Genomic DNA, 15,766 nt, shown 5'->3' with positions numbered 1-15,766 from the left:
TACTCCTTCCGCCAACAATCGCTGGATATTGTAACGCATCGTTTGCTGTGATCTTTCGTTCGATACAGTTGACAACCGTGATCGAATTTTACTGACAACGAGGTAGTGATCAGAGTCAATGTTCGGACCTCTGAATGTCCGCACATCGATAACATCCGAAAAATGGCGCCCATCCATCTGTCCAAACGTGTCCTTCACGTTGTCGGATTCATCGTAGGTCGGTGCGTAAACGTTGATTAGGCTGTAATTGAAGAATTTGCCCCGTATCATCAACACACAGATTCGTTCGCTAATGGGTTTCTACCGCACTCACTTCATCTGCTTGCCCATCACTACGAAACCAACTCCATGCTCTGCTTTTCCGCCGCCGCTGTGATAGATTTTATATTTGAATGCTGTGTTGGTCGTGGGGTCCACGGCTCGGAATTCACGTTCTCCGAATCTAGGCCATCGGACTTCTTGAACAGCGGCCACGTTCACTCCAACCTTCTGCAGTTCACGAGCCAGAAGGCTTACTCGTTCAGGTTCATTTAGGGTTCTGACATTCCAGGTACCGAGTTTCAATCATAGTCCTTTTTCGTTGCCGGGTCGGTTGCCAAAAATAACGTTCTCTTTTTCTTCTATCTTCATTTTTCGTGGTATATGAGAGGCTTCAGTAAGCTACCTTACCGGGGTCGCGTTATCTACATCGCGCTGGTGGGGCTGCCACCTTAGGTATAGCTGACGCGATAAAGCATTTCGTTGATCAGCCGCTGGGTACCAGGAAGACGCTGTTTTAGCCGCACCTCCTGGTGAACAGACGCTCGGGACGTACCTTCTCACTCTAGCTGATGTCAGAAGGACAACAGTGCCCAGGCTGCACTACCAGCTGAGCACACAACCCTTAGCTGGCGATCTTTTGTCATCGGACGACCCGTGGGAGCGTGAGATAGGAACTTGTGGGGACCAGAGCTCTGTTGGGCGCTCCTTCCTTGATGTCAACCCACCATTTTGCAGCCCAATTCCACCACAATGTCGCTTTTCTTCTGCCATCCTCACCCCATCGCCGTTGTGTATGACGGGGTTCTCCCACAGATTGGACCAAAACTGCGTGACTTCTCCAATCTCCGGAAGGCCCTCGCCAAAGTCGGCTTTGTCGTTTCGGATATGGTTGTAGAACTCCCTTTCGTTGATGCTGAACATTCGATTTCGCTCCTTCCTCTTCAAACATTATCCGTAACGTCGCAGTCGTTTAGCACTCAACCGCTGTACATGGGTGTCGAGGATCTCAGTTATGTTCGCCTAGATGAGATCACGGAGTTCTCTGGGTTTCACTATTTCAGCAACATTCCAAACTAGCCTGGTTGATCGATTCCCCTACTTGTACTGTGTTAATGGAACCAGAGTGTAAAATAATCGAAAATTTTTGGTGAAGTCCATTTTTCTTCATTTGTCAGTTCCCCAGACAACCACACATCGCATAAGAATGTACGAATGAAAACATTTACCGATCCACATTTCATCAAAATCGCATTGTGATGCGAAGCTCATCAGTTTATTTATGAATTTTCCCGTATAGTAGGCTATTTTACGAGTTAATCCCAGTTTAATTTGTTGTCATCGCATATTCCTGCAAACAAACTCAAATGAAATCGGATTATCTGTCAAACAGAGTTTGTTATCACAAACTACATCGCAATGTATAACAAACGAATTCGCATAAAAATCGTAAACATCGCATACACTACCGTACAACGTCGGATAAGAAATACACATATATCGCCTCCACTTTTCTACGTAAAAAGCGTTTTCGCGACTGGTATACGATGAAATTTGTGCGCATAGGCATCGCACAACAGAAAAACAATTCTATTATGCATTCTGGTTGTCTGGGTCACTTCCGACACATTCATAGTCGGCTCTGGACAGTCAATATTCAGTTGAATATTAGTCATTGAATATTTATGCACATTTTACAAATTGATAAATTATCTGAAATCTGAACACGTTTCAAATGAGTAAAGTGATTTATCACAAAGGACTGAATCCGATTTTCATCCGCGAGGCACTTTCAACAGTAAACATCAACATAAACAATGCTAATTATGTTTTTTCTGCACATAGTAAACACACTCAGTGACAGTCGAATGAATGTGTTCGTGGAGTAGTCGTCTGACTTGTCATTCTATGTTTTGAATATTCATGCGATGTTTGTCAACATTCGGACTGAAGTTGCTTCATGAAGATGAATATTTTAAGCTCTAAATGGAACAACCTTTGACCGCAGTGTGGTGATGCGGGCCTCCAGGCGTCGCATCCACGCGGGTTTTTGTACTTTGAGGCGTGCGCCTCCATCACTCTCACCTTATGGGCGCGTTCGCAATCCCTACGTCCTTGCTACAGCCACTGCAGCCGAATACACTCAACCCTCTTTTTACGTCACTTATTGGGGGGACGTAAATCGAATGTGACGTAAAAAGAATTTTTGCTAAAAATTTCTAGTATTTCACTTAATTTATTGATAGTGAGGATACTTTCAAATACATTCACTTGCGTCTTACATGAGGTATTGTAAGATCTCTCCGAATCCAGCAGATGTTATAAGATCTCCAAATTGTCCTGGAGTTTGAATCAAATGGTCTACCGAATCAACCAAGGCTTTCATGATATCTCCAGTCTCGGTGTCAACCCAATTTTGTCCTCCGATTATTTGTCTTTCACTTGCGTCTCAAAAACACATATGAGGTGTTGTAAGATCTCCAAATTATCCTGAAGTTTGAATCAAATGGTACACCGAATCAACCAAGGCTTCCATGATGTCCTCAGTCTCGGCGTCAACCCAATTTTGTCCTCCGATTATTTGTCTTTCACATCCGTCTTCAATTCTTGCATGTATGAAGTTGTAAGATCTCCAAATCGTCCTGGAGTTTGAATCAAATGGTCTACCGAATCTACTGAGACTTGCATGATGTCCTTAACCGCGGTATCTTCCCAATCATGTCTTCCGAGTATTTTACTTTCACTTGCGTCTCAAATCCAGGTATATGAGATGTTTTAAGATCTGCAAATATTCCTGGAGTTTGAATCAAATGGTCTACAGAATCAAACTAGGCTTCCACGATGTCCCCAAATACAGGCATATTCGATATTGTAAGATCTCCAAATAGTCCTGGAGTTTAAATCAAATGGTGAAATGAATCAACCAAGGCTTCCATGGCGCCCTTAGCCACGGTATCATCCCAATCATGCCCTCCGAGTATTAGACTTTTACTTGCGTTTCAAGTCCAGATATATGAGATCTCCAAATTGTTCTGGAGTTAGAATCGAATGGTCTACCAAATCTAATCAGCTGCGGTATCATCCCACTCATGCCCTCCGAGTATTTGTCTTTCACTTGCGTCTCAAGTCCATGTATATGAGATGTTTTAAGATCTGCAAATTGTCATGGAGTTTGAATCAGATGGTCTACAGAATCAAACAAGGCTTCCACGATGTCCCCAGCTTCGATGTCAACCCAATTGTGTCTTCTGAGTGTTGGTCTTTTACTAACGTCTCAAAAACAGGCATATTCGATATTGTAAGATCCCCAAATTGTCCTGGAGTTTGATTCAAATGGTCTATCCTATCGAATCAACCAAAGCCTTCACGATGTCCTAAGCCGTGGTATCAACTCCAATATGTTCTCTAAATATTTTTCTTTCACTTGCATCTCAAAACAAGACATATGAAGTGTTGTAAGATCTTCAAATTGTCCTGGAGTTTGAATCGAATGGTCTAATGAATCAACCAAGGCTACCATGGTACCCCCAACCAACCGTGGTGTCAACCCAGTTTTGTCTTCTGAGTATTAGTCTTTCACTTGAGTCACAAATTTCAGCATGTTAGATGTTGTAAGATCTTCAAATTGTCCTGGAGTTTGAATCAAATGGTCTACCAAATCAACCAAGGCTTTCATGATTTCTTCACTCGCGGTATCAACTCAATTATATTCTCCGAGTGTTTGTCTTTCACTCGTCTTAAATCAAGGCATATGAGGTGTTGTAAGATTTCAAAGTTTTCCTGGAATTTGGATAGTTTGCGAATTGCGTCTCAAATTCTGACATGTAACATGTTGTAAGATCTCCAAATTGTTCTAGAGATTGAATCAAATGATCTACCGAATCAATCAAGGCTTCCATTATGTCCCCGGCCACGAAGTCTAGACTTCAGATATTTCTTCGATGACCTGGAGTGGAATAATTGTTAAATGCGTATCTAATATGGATCAAAATGGGATGAACCATTTAGAAATAATAATCCTATAGACCTAAAGACCAGTACTCCATTACTTTCTTAAATTACCTGGAATGGAACAATAGTTGAAGAGGTATCCAATTTAGTCCTATGGATCAAAACGGGTATGAGCAAAAAAAATTAAAGTGATAACAGCCTTTTTGTTACGCGTGTTGACCGTAAAGCTTATATTTCAGGGATGGATGAAATTCATGGATGATCTGCAATGGAACAATAGTTGAAGCCGTATTCACTTTAGTTCTATGGATCAAAAAGGGCATGGCCTATATGAATTGCCGAATTTAGTCACAATAAAATTGCTAGAACCATCCCAACAAACATTTTAGTTTTATGCTGATTTCACCGAAGTCATGTAGAGCAAATAAGGGTTTTCATGACCGTTATAGAACTAAAAATGTTCCTTAGGATGATTGTCTGAGTTGTGCTGCGCAGGTTGTTACTGGGGTTGCTGGGGACATCATGAAGGGCTTGGTTGATTCGGCAAACCATTTGATTCAAGCTCCAGGACAATTTGGAGATCTTACAACAACTCATATGCCTGGAATTGAAACGCAAGTGAAAGACAAATACCCTGGAAACGTAATTGTGCTGATACCACGGCATGGGGCATCATGGAAGCCTTGGTTGATCCGGCAGAACATTTAATTCAAACTCCTGGACAATTTCTTCTACTTCTTCTTATTGGCATTACATCCCCACACTGGGAAAGAGCTGCCTCGCAGCTTAGTGTTCATTAAGCACTTCCACAGTTATTAACTGCGAGGTTTCTTAACCAGGTTACCATTTTTGCATTCGTATATCATGAGGCCAACACGATGATACTTTTGTGCCCAGGGAAGTCGATTCAATTTCCAATCCGAAAATTGCCTAGACCGGCACCGGGAATCGAACCCAGCCACCCTCAGCATGGTCTTGCTTTGTAGCCGCGCGTCTTACCGCACGGCTAAGGAGGGCCCCTCCTGGACAATTTGGAGATCTTAAAACATCTCATATGTCTGGATTTGAGACGCAAGTGAAAGAAAAATACTCGGAGGACATAATTGGGTTGATACCGCAGCTATGGACATCATGGAAGCCTTGGTTGATTCGGCAGACCATTTGATTCAAACTCCAGAACAATTTGGAGATATGTCTGGATTTGAGACGCAAGTGAAAGAAAATTATCCGGAGGACATAATTGGGTTGATACCGCAGCTATGGACATCATGGAAGCCTTGGTTGATTCGGCAGACCATTTGATTCAAACTCCAGAAAGATTTGGAGTTCTTACTACATCTTATATGTCTGGATTTGAGACGCAAGTGAAAGAAAATTATTCGGTGGACATAATTGGGTTGATACCGCAGCTATGGACATCATGGAAGCCTTGGTTGATTCGGAAGACCATTTGATTCAAACTCCAGGACGATTTGGAGATCTTACTACATCTCATATGTCTGGATTTGAGACGCAAGTGAAAAAAAATTATTCGGAGGACATAATTGGGTTGATATCGCAGCTATGGACATCATGGAAGCCTTGGTGGATTCGGAAGACCATTTGATTCAAACTCCAGGACGATTTGGAGATCTTACTACATCTTATATGTCTGGATTTGAGACGCAAGTGAAAGACAAATACTCGGAGGACATAATTGGGTTGATTCCGCGGCTGGGGACATCATGGAAGCCTCGGTTGATTCAGCAGACCATCTGATTCAAACTCCAGGACGATTTGGAGATCTCACTACATCTCATATGTCTGGATTTTAGACCCAAGTTAAAGGCAAATACTCGGAGGATATAATTGGGTTGATACCGTGGCTGGGGACATCATGGAAGCCTCGGTGGATTCGGCAGACCATTTGATTCAAACTCCTGGACGATTTGGAAATCTTACCACATCTCATATCTCTGAATTTGAGACGCAAGTGAAAAAAAATTACTCGGAGGACATAATTGGGTTGATACCGCAGCTATGGACATCACGAAAGCCTTGGTGGATTCAGCAGAGCATTTGATTCAAACTTTAGGACAATTTGGAGATGTTACCACATCTCATATGTCTGGATTTGAGACCCAAGTGAAAGACATATACTCGGATAACATAATTGGGTTGTTACTGCGGCTGGGGACATCATGGAAGCCTTGGTTGATTCGGCAGACCATTTGATTCAAAATCCAGGATGATTTGGAGATCTTACTACATCTCATATGTCTGGATTTGAGACGCAAGCGAAATAAAAATACTCGGAGGACATAATTGGGTTGATATCGCAGCTATGGACATCATGGAAGCCTTGGTGGATTCGGCAGACCATTTGATTCAAACTCCAGGACGATTTGGATATCTTACTACATCTTATATGTCTGGATTTGAGACCCATATTAAAGACAAATACTCGGAGGACATAATTGGGTTGATTCCGCGGCTGGGGACATCATGGAAGCCTCGGTGGATTCGGCAGACCATTTGATTCAAACTCCGGGTCGATTTGGAGATCTTACTACATCTCATATGTCTGGATTTGAGACGCAAGTGAAAGAAAATTACTAGGAGGACATAATTGGGTTGATACCGCAGCTATGGACATCATGGAAGCCTTGGTGGATTCAGCAGACCATTTGATTCAAACTCCAGGACGATTTGGAGATCTTACTACATCTTATATGTCTGGATTTGAGACGCAAGTGAAAGACAAATACTCGGAGGACATAATTGGGTTGATTCCGCGGCTGGGCACATCATGGAAGCCTCGGTGGATTCGGCAGACCATTTGATTCAAACTCCGGGTCGATTTGGAGATCTTACTACATCTCATATGTCTGGATTTGAGATGCAAGTGAAAGACAAATACTCGGAGGACATAATTGGATTGATACCGCGGCTGAGGACATCATGGAAGCCTCGGTTGATTCGGTAGACCATTTGATTCAAACTCCAGGACGATTTGGAGATCTTACTACATCTCATATGTCTGGATTTGAGACGCAAGTAAAAGAAAATTACTAGGAGGACATAACTGGGTTGATACCGCAGCTATGGACATCATGGAAGCCTCGGTGGATTCGGCAGACCATTTGATTCAAACTCCTGGACGATTTGGAGATCTTACTACATCTTGAATGTCCGGATTTGAGACCCAAGTGAGAGACAAATACTCGGAGGACATAATTGGGTTGATACCGCGGCTGGGAACATCATGGAAGCCTTGGTTGATTCAGCAGACCATTTGATCCAAACTCCAGGACGATTTGGAGATCTTACTACATCTCATATGTCTGGATTTGAGACCCAAGTGAAAGTAAAATACTCGGAGGACATAATTGGGTAATTGCCGGAACTATGGACATCATGGAAGCCTTGGTTGATTCTTCAGACCATTTGATTCAAACTCCAGGAGGATTTGGAGATCTTAAAGCATCTCATATGTCTGGATTTGAGACCCATGCGAAAGACAAATACTCGGAGGACATAATTGGGTTGATACCGCGGCCGAGGACATCATGAAAGCCTTGGTTGATTCGGCAGACCATTTGATCTCAAACTCAAGGGCGATTTGGAGATCTTACTACATCTCATATGTCTGGATTTGAGATGCAAGTGAAAGACAAATACTCGGAGGACATATTTGGGATGAATCCGCGGCTGAGGAGTCTAGGGAATTCTTGGATGACCAGGAAAGGAACGGCTGCTTAAGGCATATTGAGTTTGGTTTAATAGATCATTAGAGCATGAACCATTTAATAAAAGAGATAACAGCCCTTCGGTATCGCGGGTAGACCTCAAGACCTATAATCCAGGGAATTCTTGTATGACCTGGAACGGAATTTGGTTCAATATATCAAATTGGGCATAAACCATTTTTTACAATAGATAACAGCTCTTTCGCCACGCTTGTAGACCTTAGGTCCTCGGTTACGCGTGTAGACTCCAGGAAATTCTTGGATGACCTAGAACGGAACAATTGTTGAAGGCAAATGATGTGTATACAAAGCATCTACTTTGTTCTTTGGGTTTCTAAGAGTGCCTTCTTATAGGCTTACTTTTGGATGTCAATAATGTTTCAAATTCTTTTTACGTCACGTGCCGTAAAAAGGAGGCCGTAAAACGAAGTGACGTAAAAAAACTGCCGTAAAAAGAGGGTTGAGTGTACACGATAAATTGCAGCTCCTCAAGGTTCTCCACGATTTCCACGACTGTGCCAAAATATTCTGGTTAAGGATGCTTACTGCACTCGTCAACCGATAGGAGTACTGCAACTTTGGTATCCGGTGTCGGGGCATGGGGTCTGTCCCATGGAACTGTGAAACTGCTGTGCCCGTATGATTGGCTAGTCCGTCTTTCAATTGCTGTCGTTGCAATTCCACTGTTGGTCCTGGAGCGGCAGATGCAATCGAATCGTGACGGTTACTTGCGATTGATACATACCAACCCAACAGAACTCCTTCTCGACGTATCGCTCGATCTTGCCTCCTCCTCTCCTGGTTCCCTCTGTACTTCCCGCTTGATGTACTCTACGTCTTCTGGAGTCAGCATATTATGTGACATAATAGCTCTCTGACGTGTGTACAACTTGTTCTGGTCAAGTTGGGGTGCAAACCGAGGGAACATCTCATTGAACATCTCCAGCATCGCCGGTTTGCATATCCGTTTCCATACTGGTCCAAACGTAGTAGCAACGGATCACGTACTGATTCATCTCCCTTGTCCACATGATCCGTTGCCGTCGGCGGCCCGCTAACGTGAGTGATTGACGTCGGTCAACCACAGTAAATCCAGCAGGTGCAGCATTGCCTTGGTGATTTCTTCTGCTGCCGTTTCTGTTCTGCTTTGTCGGCACGCCCAAGAAACCAATAGTTCAGATAAGACTTGAGGATTGAACTAAGAAGTTCATATTTAAGTCGAATATAGCTCCAATGTAGGGTAAATGATGTATCTTGGACAAGCGCAGGACATTCATTAGAAAATATATCGAGATTGAATAGTATGAAACAATTGAAAACCACTAGGTTCATCCAAATACATAACCTATGATTAGTCTTGTGTCTCCATTGCCCAATTTTTGAGTAAATTACGTTTACTAGGTGTAAACTGTGATATACTGCGAACTGAAATATTTTCTTTTTGGACATGAAATATATAATTTCGACATGGAAAATGCATATATTTTGGACAGAGTCATTTTCTCCTAATTTAAAAATGGCCACCTACAGATCTCAATTAATTATTGTTTAACATTGTTTCGCAATCTTATCGATATCATTGAAAACAGCCTAAAAGTTGGCAATTATTGGTTCATCCATGTACCGTAAATGGGGTGACCAATAAATGTCTGATGCATAAAAACATAACTTCATTTTGGTCACTCCTTTTTCATCCGTCTCAAGTTCATGTTAAGCGATTGGAATATGTTAGTATCTCAATTACAATCAAACTTTGGCCGCAGGACCTCAAGATTGCCGTTTGAACCAATTTAAACGTGCTTCAGGTGCACGTTTCGAAGAGTCCTATAATGCATGTTCTCCTGCATACTGGCGTCCAGCAGGCACTTTGGTAGAAAGCTTTACATTTTAGATAATTTTAAAGATAAATAAAAGTTGATTTGTGAATTCTCATCAGGAGCCGCTAGAGTTGAGGTAAAAGTATGCAATGATCATACTTTCGATAAAAATTTTCCTACACATTATCTAAAATTGATCGAAAAAGCTCAGGCTTGTCCAAAATATGTACTTGTCCAAAATATATCATTTACCCTATATAAACCGAACTTAACTCTCAATTAATACTATTAATGAACTTGAAAGTTCAAAAAAGTTGCTTATTCCTCTTTATTTGAACTTTAAAGTTCACGTCATGCTACTTAAATTATTGTTCCGAACTTCTAACAAGACCTTTTGACCTTCGACCTTTTGTCCTTCGACCTTTTGTCCTACAACCATTTGATTGTATATGCGCAATAGGAACATGGTTCCAACATGCGTGCTACCTAGAATACATGATGAATAGTTAAAATGGAGTTTTAATAATTGATATTTAAAACTCTTCAGATGTTAAATCCCTGGCGAATATATCTGCTGCCGTCACATCATTTTTTATTTTCCAGCATCGATTCAACTTGGAGTACTGCCTACGGCCATGGAATCGCTCGATTAACCTACTAACAAGAAATATTTTCTCACCTAGAGGAAGAACCGTTAGATAATTATTCAAATGATCACCCCGTGCTAGCTAGCACTTATGTCACCTCGATGTTTCTGTTACGGATCGTGTCAATAACGTATTGCGAGATTTTTTTTTGTTTCTATTCTGTCGTACAAAAAGTCTATTTAAGCTCAGTCAATGATCCATCTCGAAACAATTCATTCAAATTAGCTTCACATAATAATGCTATCGGCTGTGCATCAGATTTTTGGCATGGTGCTGATTGTGGTAAGGGCATTCATGACTTGAACAGTTCCTAATAAATGTTTTGTCCATCATTAAAAAAAACGCTCACACTCTATCCCTTTTCCAGGCGTTAGCATCAGCTTCCAGATTTTTCGATAAACCCCGTTACGGTTTGTTACGACAAGCGAATACTACAGATGTCACATACACAGACGTCCAGCCTTGCGAGGTAGGCGGTCCAATAACCATCTGCATCAGCTGCCAGAAGTACAAAGTATGCACAGGGCAACCGGAAGATGACACCGACTCGATGGAACCATGCCCTGACGCCACGCCATACTGTGAAGCGGCTACCGGAAGTTGCTCCGCAAGTCCCGATAACAGTGTCGTGCAGTGTTCGTCGGACACGAGCAACAATACAACAACCAGCTCGTTCAAGTGCACGGGAGAGGGTAAATTTCCGGATCCGTTAAGTTGCGCCAAGTTCTACTACTGTGCTGCGAGCGGTGTGGATGGAGTGTCGAATGACTGTCCACCGAACTACAGCTACAATGTCACTTCCCAAGAGTGCCAGCTAGCGGCAGGCGGTTGCCAAGTCGTCGACTGTTCTTCGCAGTACGTTCTCGTGGAGTATCCAACGGATCCCCAGTACTTCTATTACTGCAAAACGAGCTCGGCGCAGTCCGAGGTTTTCTTGTTCTCCTGCGGGTCCGGTTCCAAGTTCGATGTGTGCAGTGAGCAGTGCGTGTTCGAGTGCACTACGGAAGGGCTGTTTGCCAAAGCTTCGAATCCGAACAGCTATTATCAATGCTACAGCGAGGATGGAACGTTGAAGTATATCGAGAGATCGTGCCCCGTGGGGGGTCAGGTTTTTGACGAAACGCTGCAGTTCTGTATTTTTCAGTGAATTACGTGTTTGATGATAATCAATAAATGTAATTGTGTTTCTTATTTATTCCGTTCGTTGTTAAATTAATCACCTATCAGGATCTTTTTCTATGGTTTTCTGAAATATTAAGAGTTAGTGTTTCGATGAATTTAATGCGGTTAAGTAGTTTACCATACCTACTGAAAGCGAATGGGTTTGATTCCCGGTCCGGAACCAATTTAGGAAATCGCCGGATTGAAAATTTTCTCGATTTTCTTGACCATAAGAGAATCATCAGAAAAAAGCAGAAATTGTGACTTGGTGTAGAAACCTCGTTGTAACTAAATTTTTAAATGGCTATAACAACGTGGGTTTCAACCGATCTTCTAAACATAGTAAAATATTGAATTTTCAATTTTTTGCTACAGCTGTGTGTGTAAAGCAACGAATAAGTAAAACGAAATTTAAGTGGTATACCCATATTGTATCAAACTACAAAGAAAATATCTAAGTATGTTGTCTTTTGAGAACTTAAATTGAATGTAAACTATGCGAAAAACACGTATGAACTGACCTGAAATTTTAATCAAATGGTCAACCAAATTATTTACGACTTACATGCTGTCCCGAGCAATAATATCAGCCAAAATGTGTCCCTCAAGTATGTACTTGCTGCCTGTATCCAGGCACATGAGGTCTTCTAAAGTCTCCAAATTATCTTGGAGTTTGAATCAAATGGTCTACCGATTGACCTACGACATCCATAGTGTCCAACCGCGGAATTAACTCAATTGTGTCCTTCAACTGCGTGTGCTTTATTTGCAATCGGGATCAAAATAGTTGGCTTCAAGAGATCCTTCAAGAATATGTCTTTTACTTGTGTTACAAATCGCTGTATATGGGTAGTATATGGGATGCTGTAAGATCTTCAAATTGTCCTGATGCTTGTATCAAATGGTATCTCGGTCAGTGTTGATGAAATCATTGATAAATAGTGTGCGCTGGTCCGAGCCGTCGGCGACGGCGTTTATCATAATAACTTTTGCATCAACTATCATAATCTTGGTAGGAAGCGACCATTCAATCCTCAGAAAAATATATTAAGCTCTTTTAGTGGAATGTATTAAACCGTCTAAGACGAATTAAGTACTGTCCATTTAATTCCACTAGTTAATTTTCGTTATCTTTGCAGATACGTATTTCGACCACAACTGTGTGGTCGTCTTCAGTGTCTTGTACTCGACTCGACTTGAAGAAAACAATCGCAACTTACACTATTTATACTACGCTAGGTACCTAATCTAATCTTATTTCCCTACTTTATTTACCTATACTGTAAATTACTTTATTGTTTAGGTAGAAACTTGAAGAGCCAAGAGCTGCCATTTCCCTGATCCTTATTCAACAGCGCTGTTTGTACCTGTCGGTGGATTTCCAAACTCTCAGCTACATCGAGTTTCCATGGGAAGAGACATTTCTTAAGATTTTAATATTTGATGCCGTAATTGGGTGATTTTCCTTATACACATGCTCTGCTACCTTAGATCTAAATTCGTAATGTAATCCCTTATCGTTTTCTTTTTTCGCCTTACTCACTTCCGCCATATGTTCCTTGAACCTTATATCTAATGATCTTTTGTTTGGCCTACATAGATTTTTTCACATTGGGAACAACTTATCTTATAAACGCCTGCCTTATTCAACATTTCTACTTTATCCTTCGTTGAACCTAATAGAGACTTGAGTTGGTTGCTTCTACTGGAGAATACTAGATCGATGCCGAATTTCCTTAGTCGAGGGCGTAGCTGGTTGGTGATGTGTTTATCATATGGGACCGAAACTCTTTTCAGCGGCTCCTCTATCGGTGTCAGCGTTGTATGTCCATTTCGTCGTAGGGTCCTTTCCTTCTTGTTGATGATCGCTCGTATAGTCCTCTCCTGGTATCCGTTGATCTTCGCTGTTTCCAAGATGTATTGTAGTTCCTTCGTTTTTCCTTCTTCGCTCAGGGGTATCGTCTGCATCCTGTGGATCATGTGATGAAATGCTGCCATTTTATGTTGGTACGAATGGTTCGATGTATATGGGATGACTCTCATGGTGTTCGTGGGCTTCCTGTAGATCTCGAGGCTCAATGTTGTATTTGCTTCCCTGATGACTAGTAGATCCAAGAAAGGTAGTTTACCTTCTTTTTCCTCTTCGAAGGTAAATTTGATGTCCTTATGCACGTTGTTTATCGCTTCCAAAATCCTGGGTAGATCCTTTCGGTTGATGATGCTGAAAATATCGTCGACGTATCTCCACCACTTCTGGGGTAGTATTCCTTGTTCTTGTAGGTTGTTCTCCAGATTCGCCATGAACAGTTCGCACAAAAACGGTGATAGCGGATTTCCCATCGGTGCTCCTTTCGTCTGTTTATAGTAGTTGCCACGAAATGTGAAGTAGTTCTCCGTCATGCATAGCCTTGCCAGATTTAGGTACATCTTCACCTTTCCTCGCCATGTTGTTTCCGTCCTTTGTGTTAGCAGCCAATCCTCTAGAAGATTCAGAGCATCTTTCACTGGAACGCTAGGGAACAATGCCGCTACGTCGAATGATACCATTATGTCCTCTTCTTCGATGTGTCCTGATTCCAACAGCTTCTGGGCGAACTCCTGGGTGTTGATGACTGACCTGCTGGGGAATGGTTTCGGCATACTTTGGAACTCCTTTACCAACCATTTGGCTATGTTTTGGGTAGGGGAACCCACTGATGAAACTATCTCTCGCATCTCCTTGCCGGGTTTATGGATTTTGGTAGTCCTTTAATCCTAGGTAGAACCGGGTTTACTGTCTTCACTCGGGCTTCTCCGATGATCGCCTTACACTCCTTTATTGTTTTGTCCGTGAGTCGTATTAATCCTGGTAGCGGATCCACTCTCAAATGTCTATAAGGTCCTCCGTTGATTTTCGTCGTCATCTGTTCGTCGTAGTCCTCTTTATCCATTACCACTACTGCGTTTCCCTTATCGGCTTTTACGTAGTATACTGGTTTTTCCTTAAGCTCCTTTAGAATCCTCCTTTCGTCATGGTTCGTTGTCCCGTGCCGTCCTTCTTTGATGGCGTCTGCCACGATGTTCCTCGCTGTATTTTGATCCTGTTGCTCGATGTTTCGGGAAATCGCTGTCTCCATGTCCACGATGATCTGTTCCACGTCTGATTTCTGTGTGATCGCATACCCCAGTCCCTTGTTGAGGTGAGCTAGTTGTTCCTCCGTAAACTGCTGTGTCGAACGGTTCACGACGAATCCTTCGATGATCTGTACGGTGGGTTTGTCAGTACGGATTTCCTCTGCTGATTTCACTCGCAATTTGTTCAGTTTTTCCTGTGCAGTCTCCGCTTCCGGTCTGATTCACATTCTTCTGCCCTCTTTACCTTCTTCAAGAACAGGTCGAATGATTCCGGGTTATCCTTCGCTAACTTCAAATGCATATTGTAGCACTCAAAGTCACTCGTTCTAATTTAGCGTAATGCCTCTTTATCGATGTCTTCATGAACTCGGACTCTGCTTTCTTATTAATACTTTTGGTACATGAGATCCCATCTTAATCTTATGGCTGACGGGTGTCAGCTTCTCTTTTAGGCACTTCTTAAGGAAGGCCACGTCCTTATTAATACTAGCGATTGTTCTCCTCAAATTGAGAAAAGTATTTCGCTCATGCCGCTCGGATGCCATTTTCAGAAAAATATATTAAGCTCTTTTAGTGGAATGTATTAAACCGTCTAAGACGAATTAAGTACTGTCCATTTAATTCCACTAGTTAATTTTCGTTATCTTTGCAGATACGTATTTCGACCACAACTGTGTGGTCGTCTTCAGTGTCTTGTACTCGACTCGACTTGAAGAAAACAATCGCAACTTACACTATTTATACTACGCTGGTACCTAATCTAATCTTATTTCCTACTTTGTTACCTATACTGTAAATTACTTTATTGTTTAGGTAGAAACTTGAAGAACCAAAAGGCTGCCATTTCCCTGATCCTTATTCAACAGCGCTGTTTGTACCTGTCGGTGGATTCCAAACTCTCAAGCTACATCGAGTTTCCATGGGGAAGAGACATTTCTTAAGATTTTAATATTTGATGCCGTAATTGGGTGATTTTCCTTATACACATGCTCTGCTACCTTAGATCTAAATTCGTAATGTAATCCCTTATCGTTTTCTCTTTTCGCCTTACTCACTTCCGCCATATGTTCCTTGAACCTTATATCTAATG

The 15,766-nt window shown here is 41.9% G+C and overlaps 2 protein-coding genes across 2 annotated transcripts; one reads left to right on the top strand and one right to left on the bottom strand.

The window, feature by feature from the left end:
* Positions 1-10,633: 10,633 nt before the first annotated feature.
* LOC134222572 (uncharacterized) lies at positions 10,634-11,548 on the top strand. The gene is made up of 2 exons (XM_062701733.1): positions 10,634-10,683; positions 10,769-11,548. Exons 1-2 carry the CDS (start codon positions 10,639-10,641, stop codon positions 11,546-11,548), a joined length of 825 nt encoding a protein of 274 aa, XP_062557717.1. The 5' UTR covers positions 10,634-10,638.
* A 2,716-nt stretch (positions 11,549-14,264) lies between these two features.
* On the bottom strand, positions 14,265-14,977 carry LOC134222571 (uncharacterized). Its single transcript, XM_062701731.1, has 2 exons — positions 14,921-14,977; positions 14,265-14,804 (listed from the first exon to the last, which is right to left on the bottom strand). Exons 1-2 carry the CDS (start codon positions 14,975-14,977, stop codon positions 14,265-14,267), a joined length of 597 nt encoding a protein of 198 aa, XP_062557715.1.
* Between the last annotated feature and the right edge of the window lie 789 nt (positions 14,978-15,766).

The sequence above is a fragment of the Armigeres subalbatus genome, chromosome 3 (assembly GCF_024139115.2).
Source record: "Armigeres subalbatus isolate Guangzhou_Male chromosome 3, GZ_Asu_2, whole genome shotgun sequence".
Taxonomy (NCBI): domain Eukaryota; kingdom Metazoa; phylum Arthropoda; class Insecta; order Diptera; family Culicidae; genus Armigeres; species Armigeres subalbatus.
This window is presented reverse-complemented; position numbering and strand designations above follow the sequence as displayed.

Coding starts and splice junctions, on each gene's coding strand:
- LOC134222572 (XM_062701733.1), top strand. CDS start 10,639: ATGCTATCGGCTGTGCATCAGATTTTTGGCATGGTGCTGATTGTG. Junction 10,684..10,768: donor TTGGCATGGTGCTGATTGTG/GTAAGGGCATTC, acceptor TCCCTTTTCCAG/GCGTTAGCATCAGCTTCCAG.
- LOC134222571 (XM_062701731.1), bottom strand. CDS start 14,977: ATGCATTTGAAGTTAGCGAAGGATAACCCGGAATCATTCGACCTGTTC. Junction 14,805..14,920: donor TCGACCTGTTCTTGAAGAAG/GTAAAGAGGGCA, acceptor CCCACCGTACAG/ATCATCGAAGGATTCGTCGT.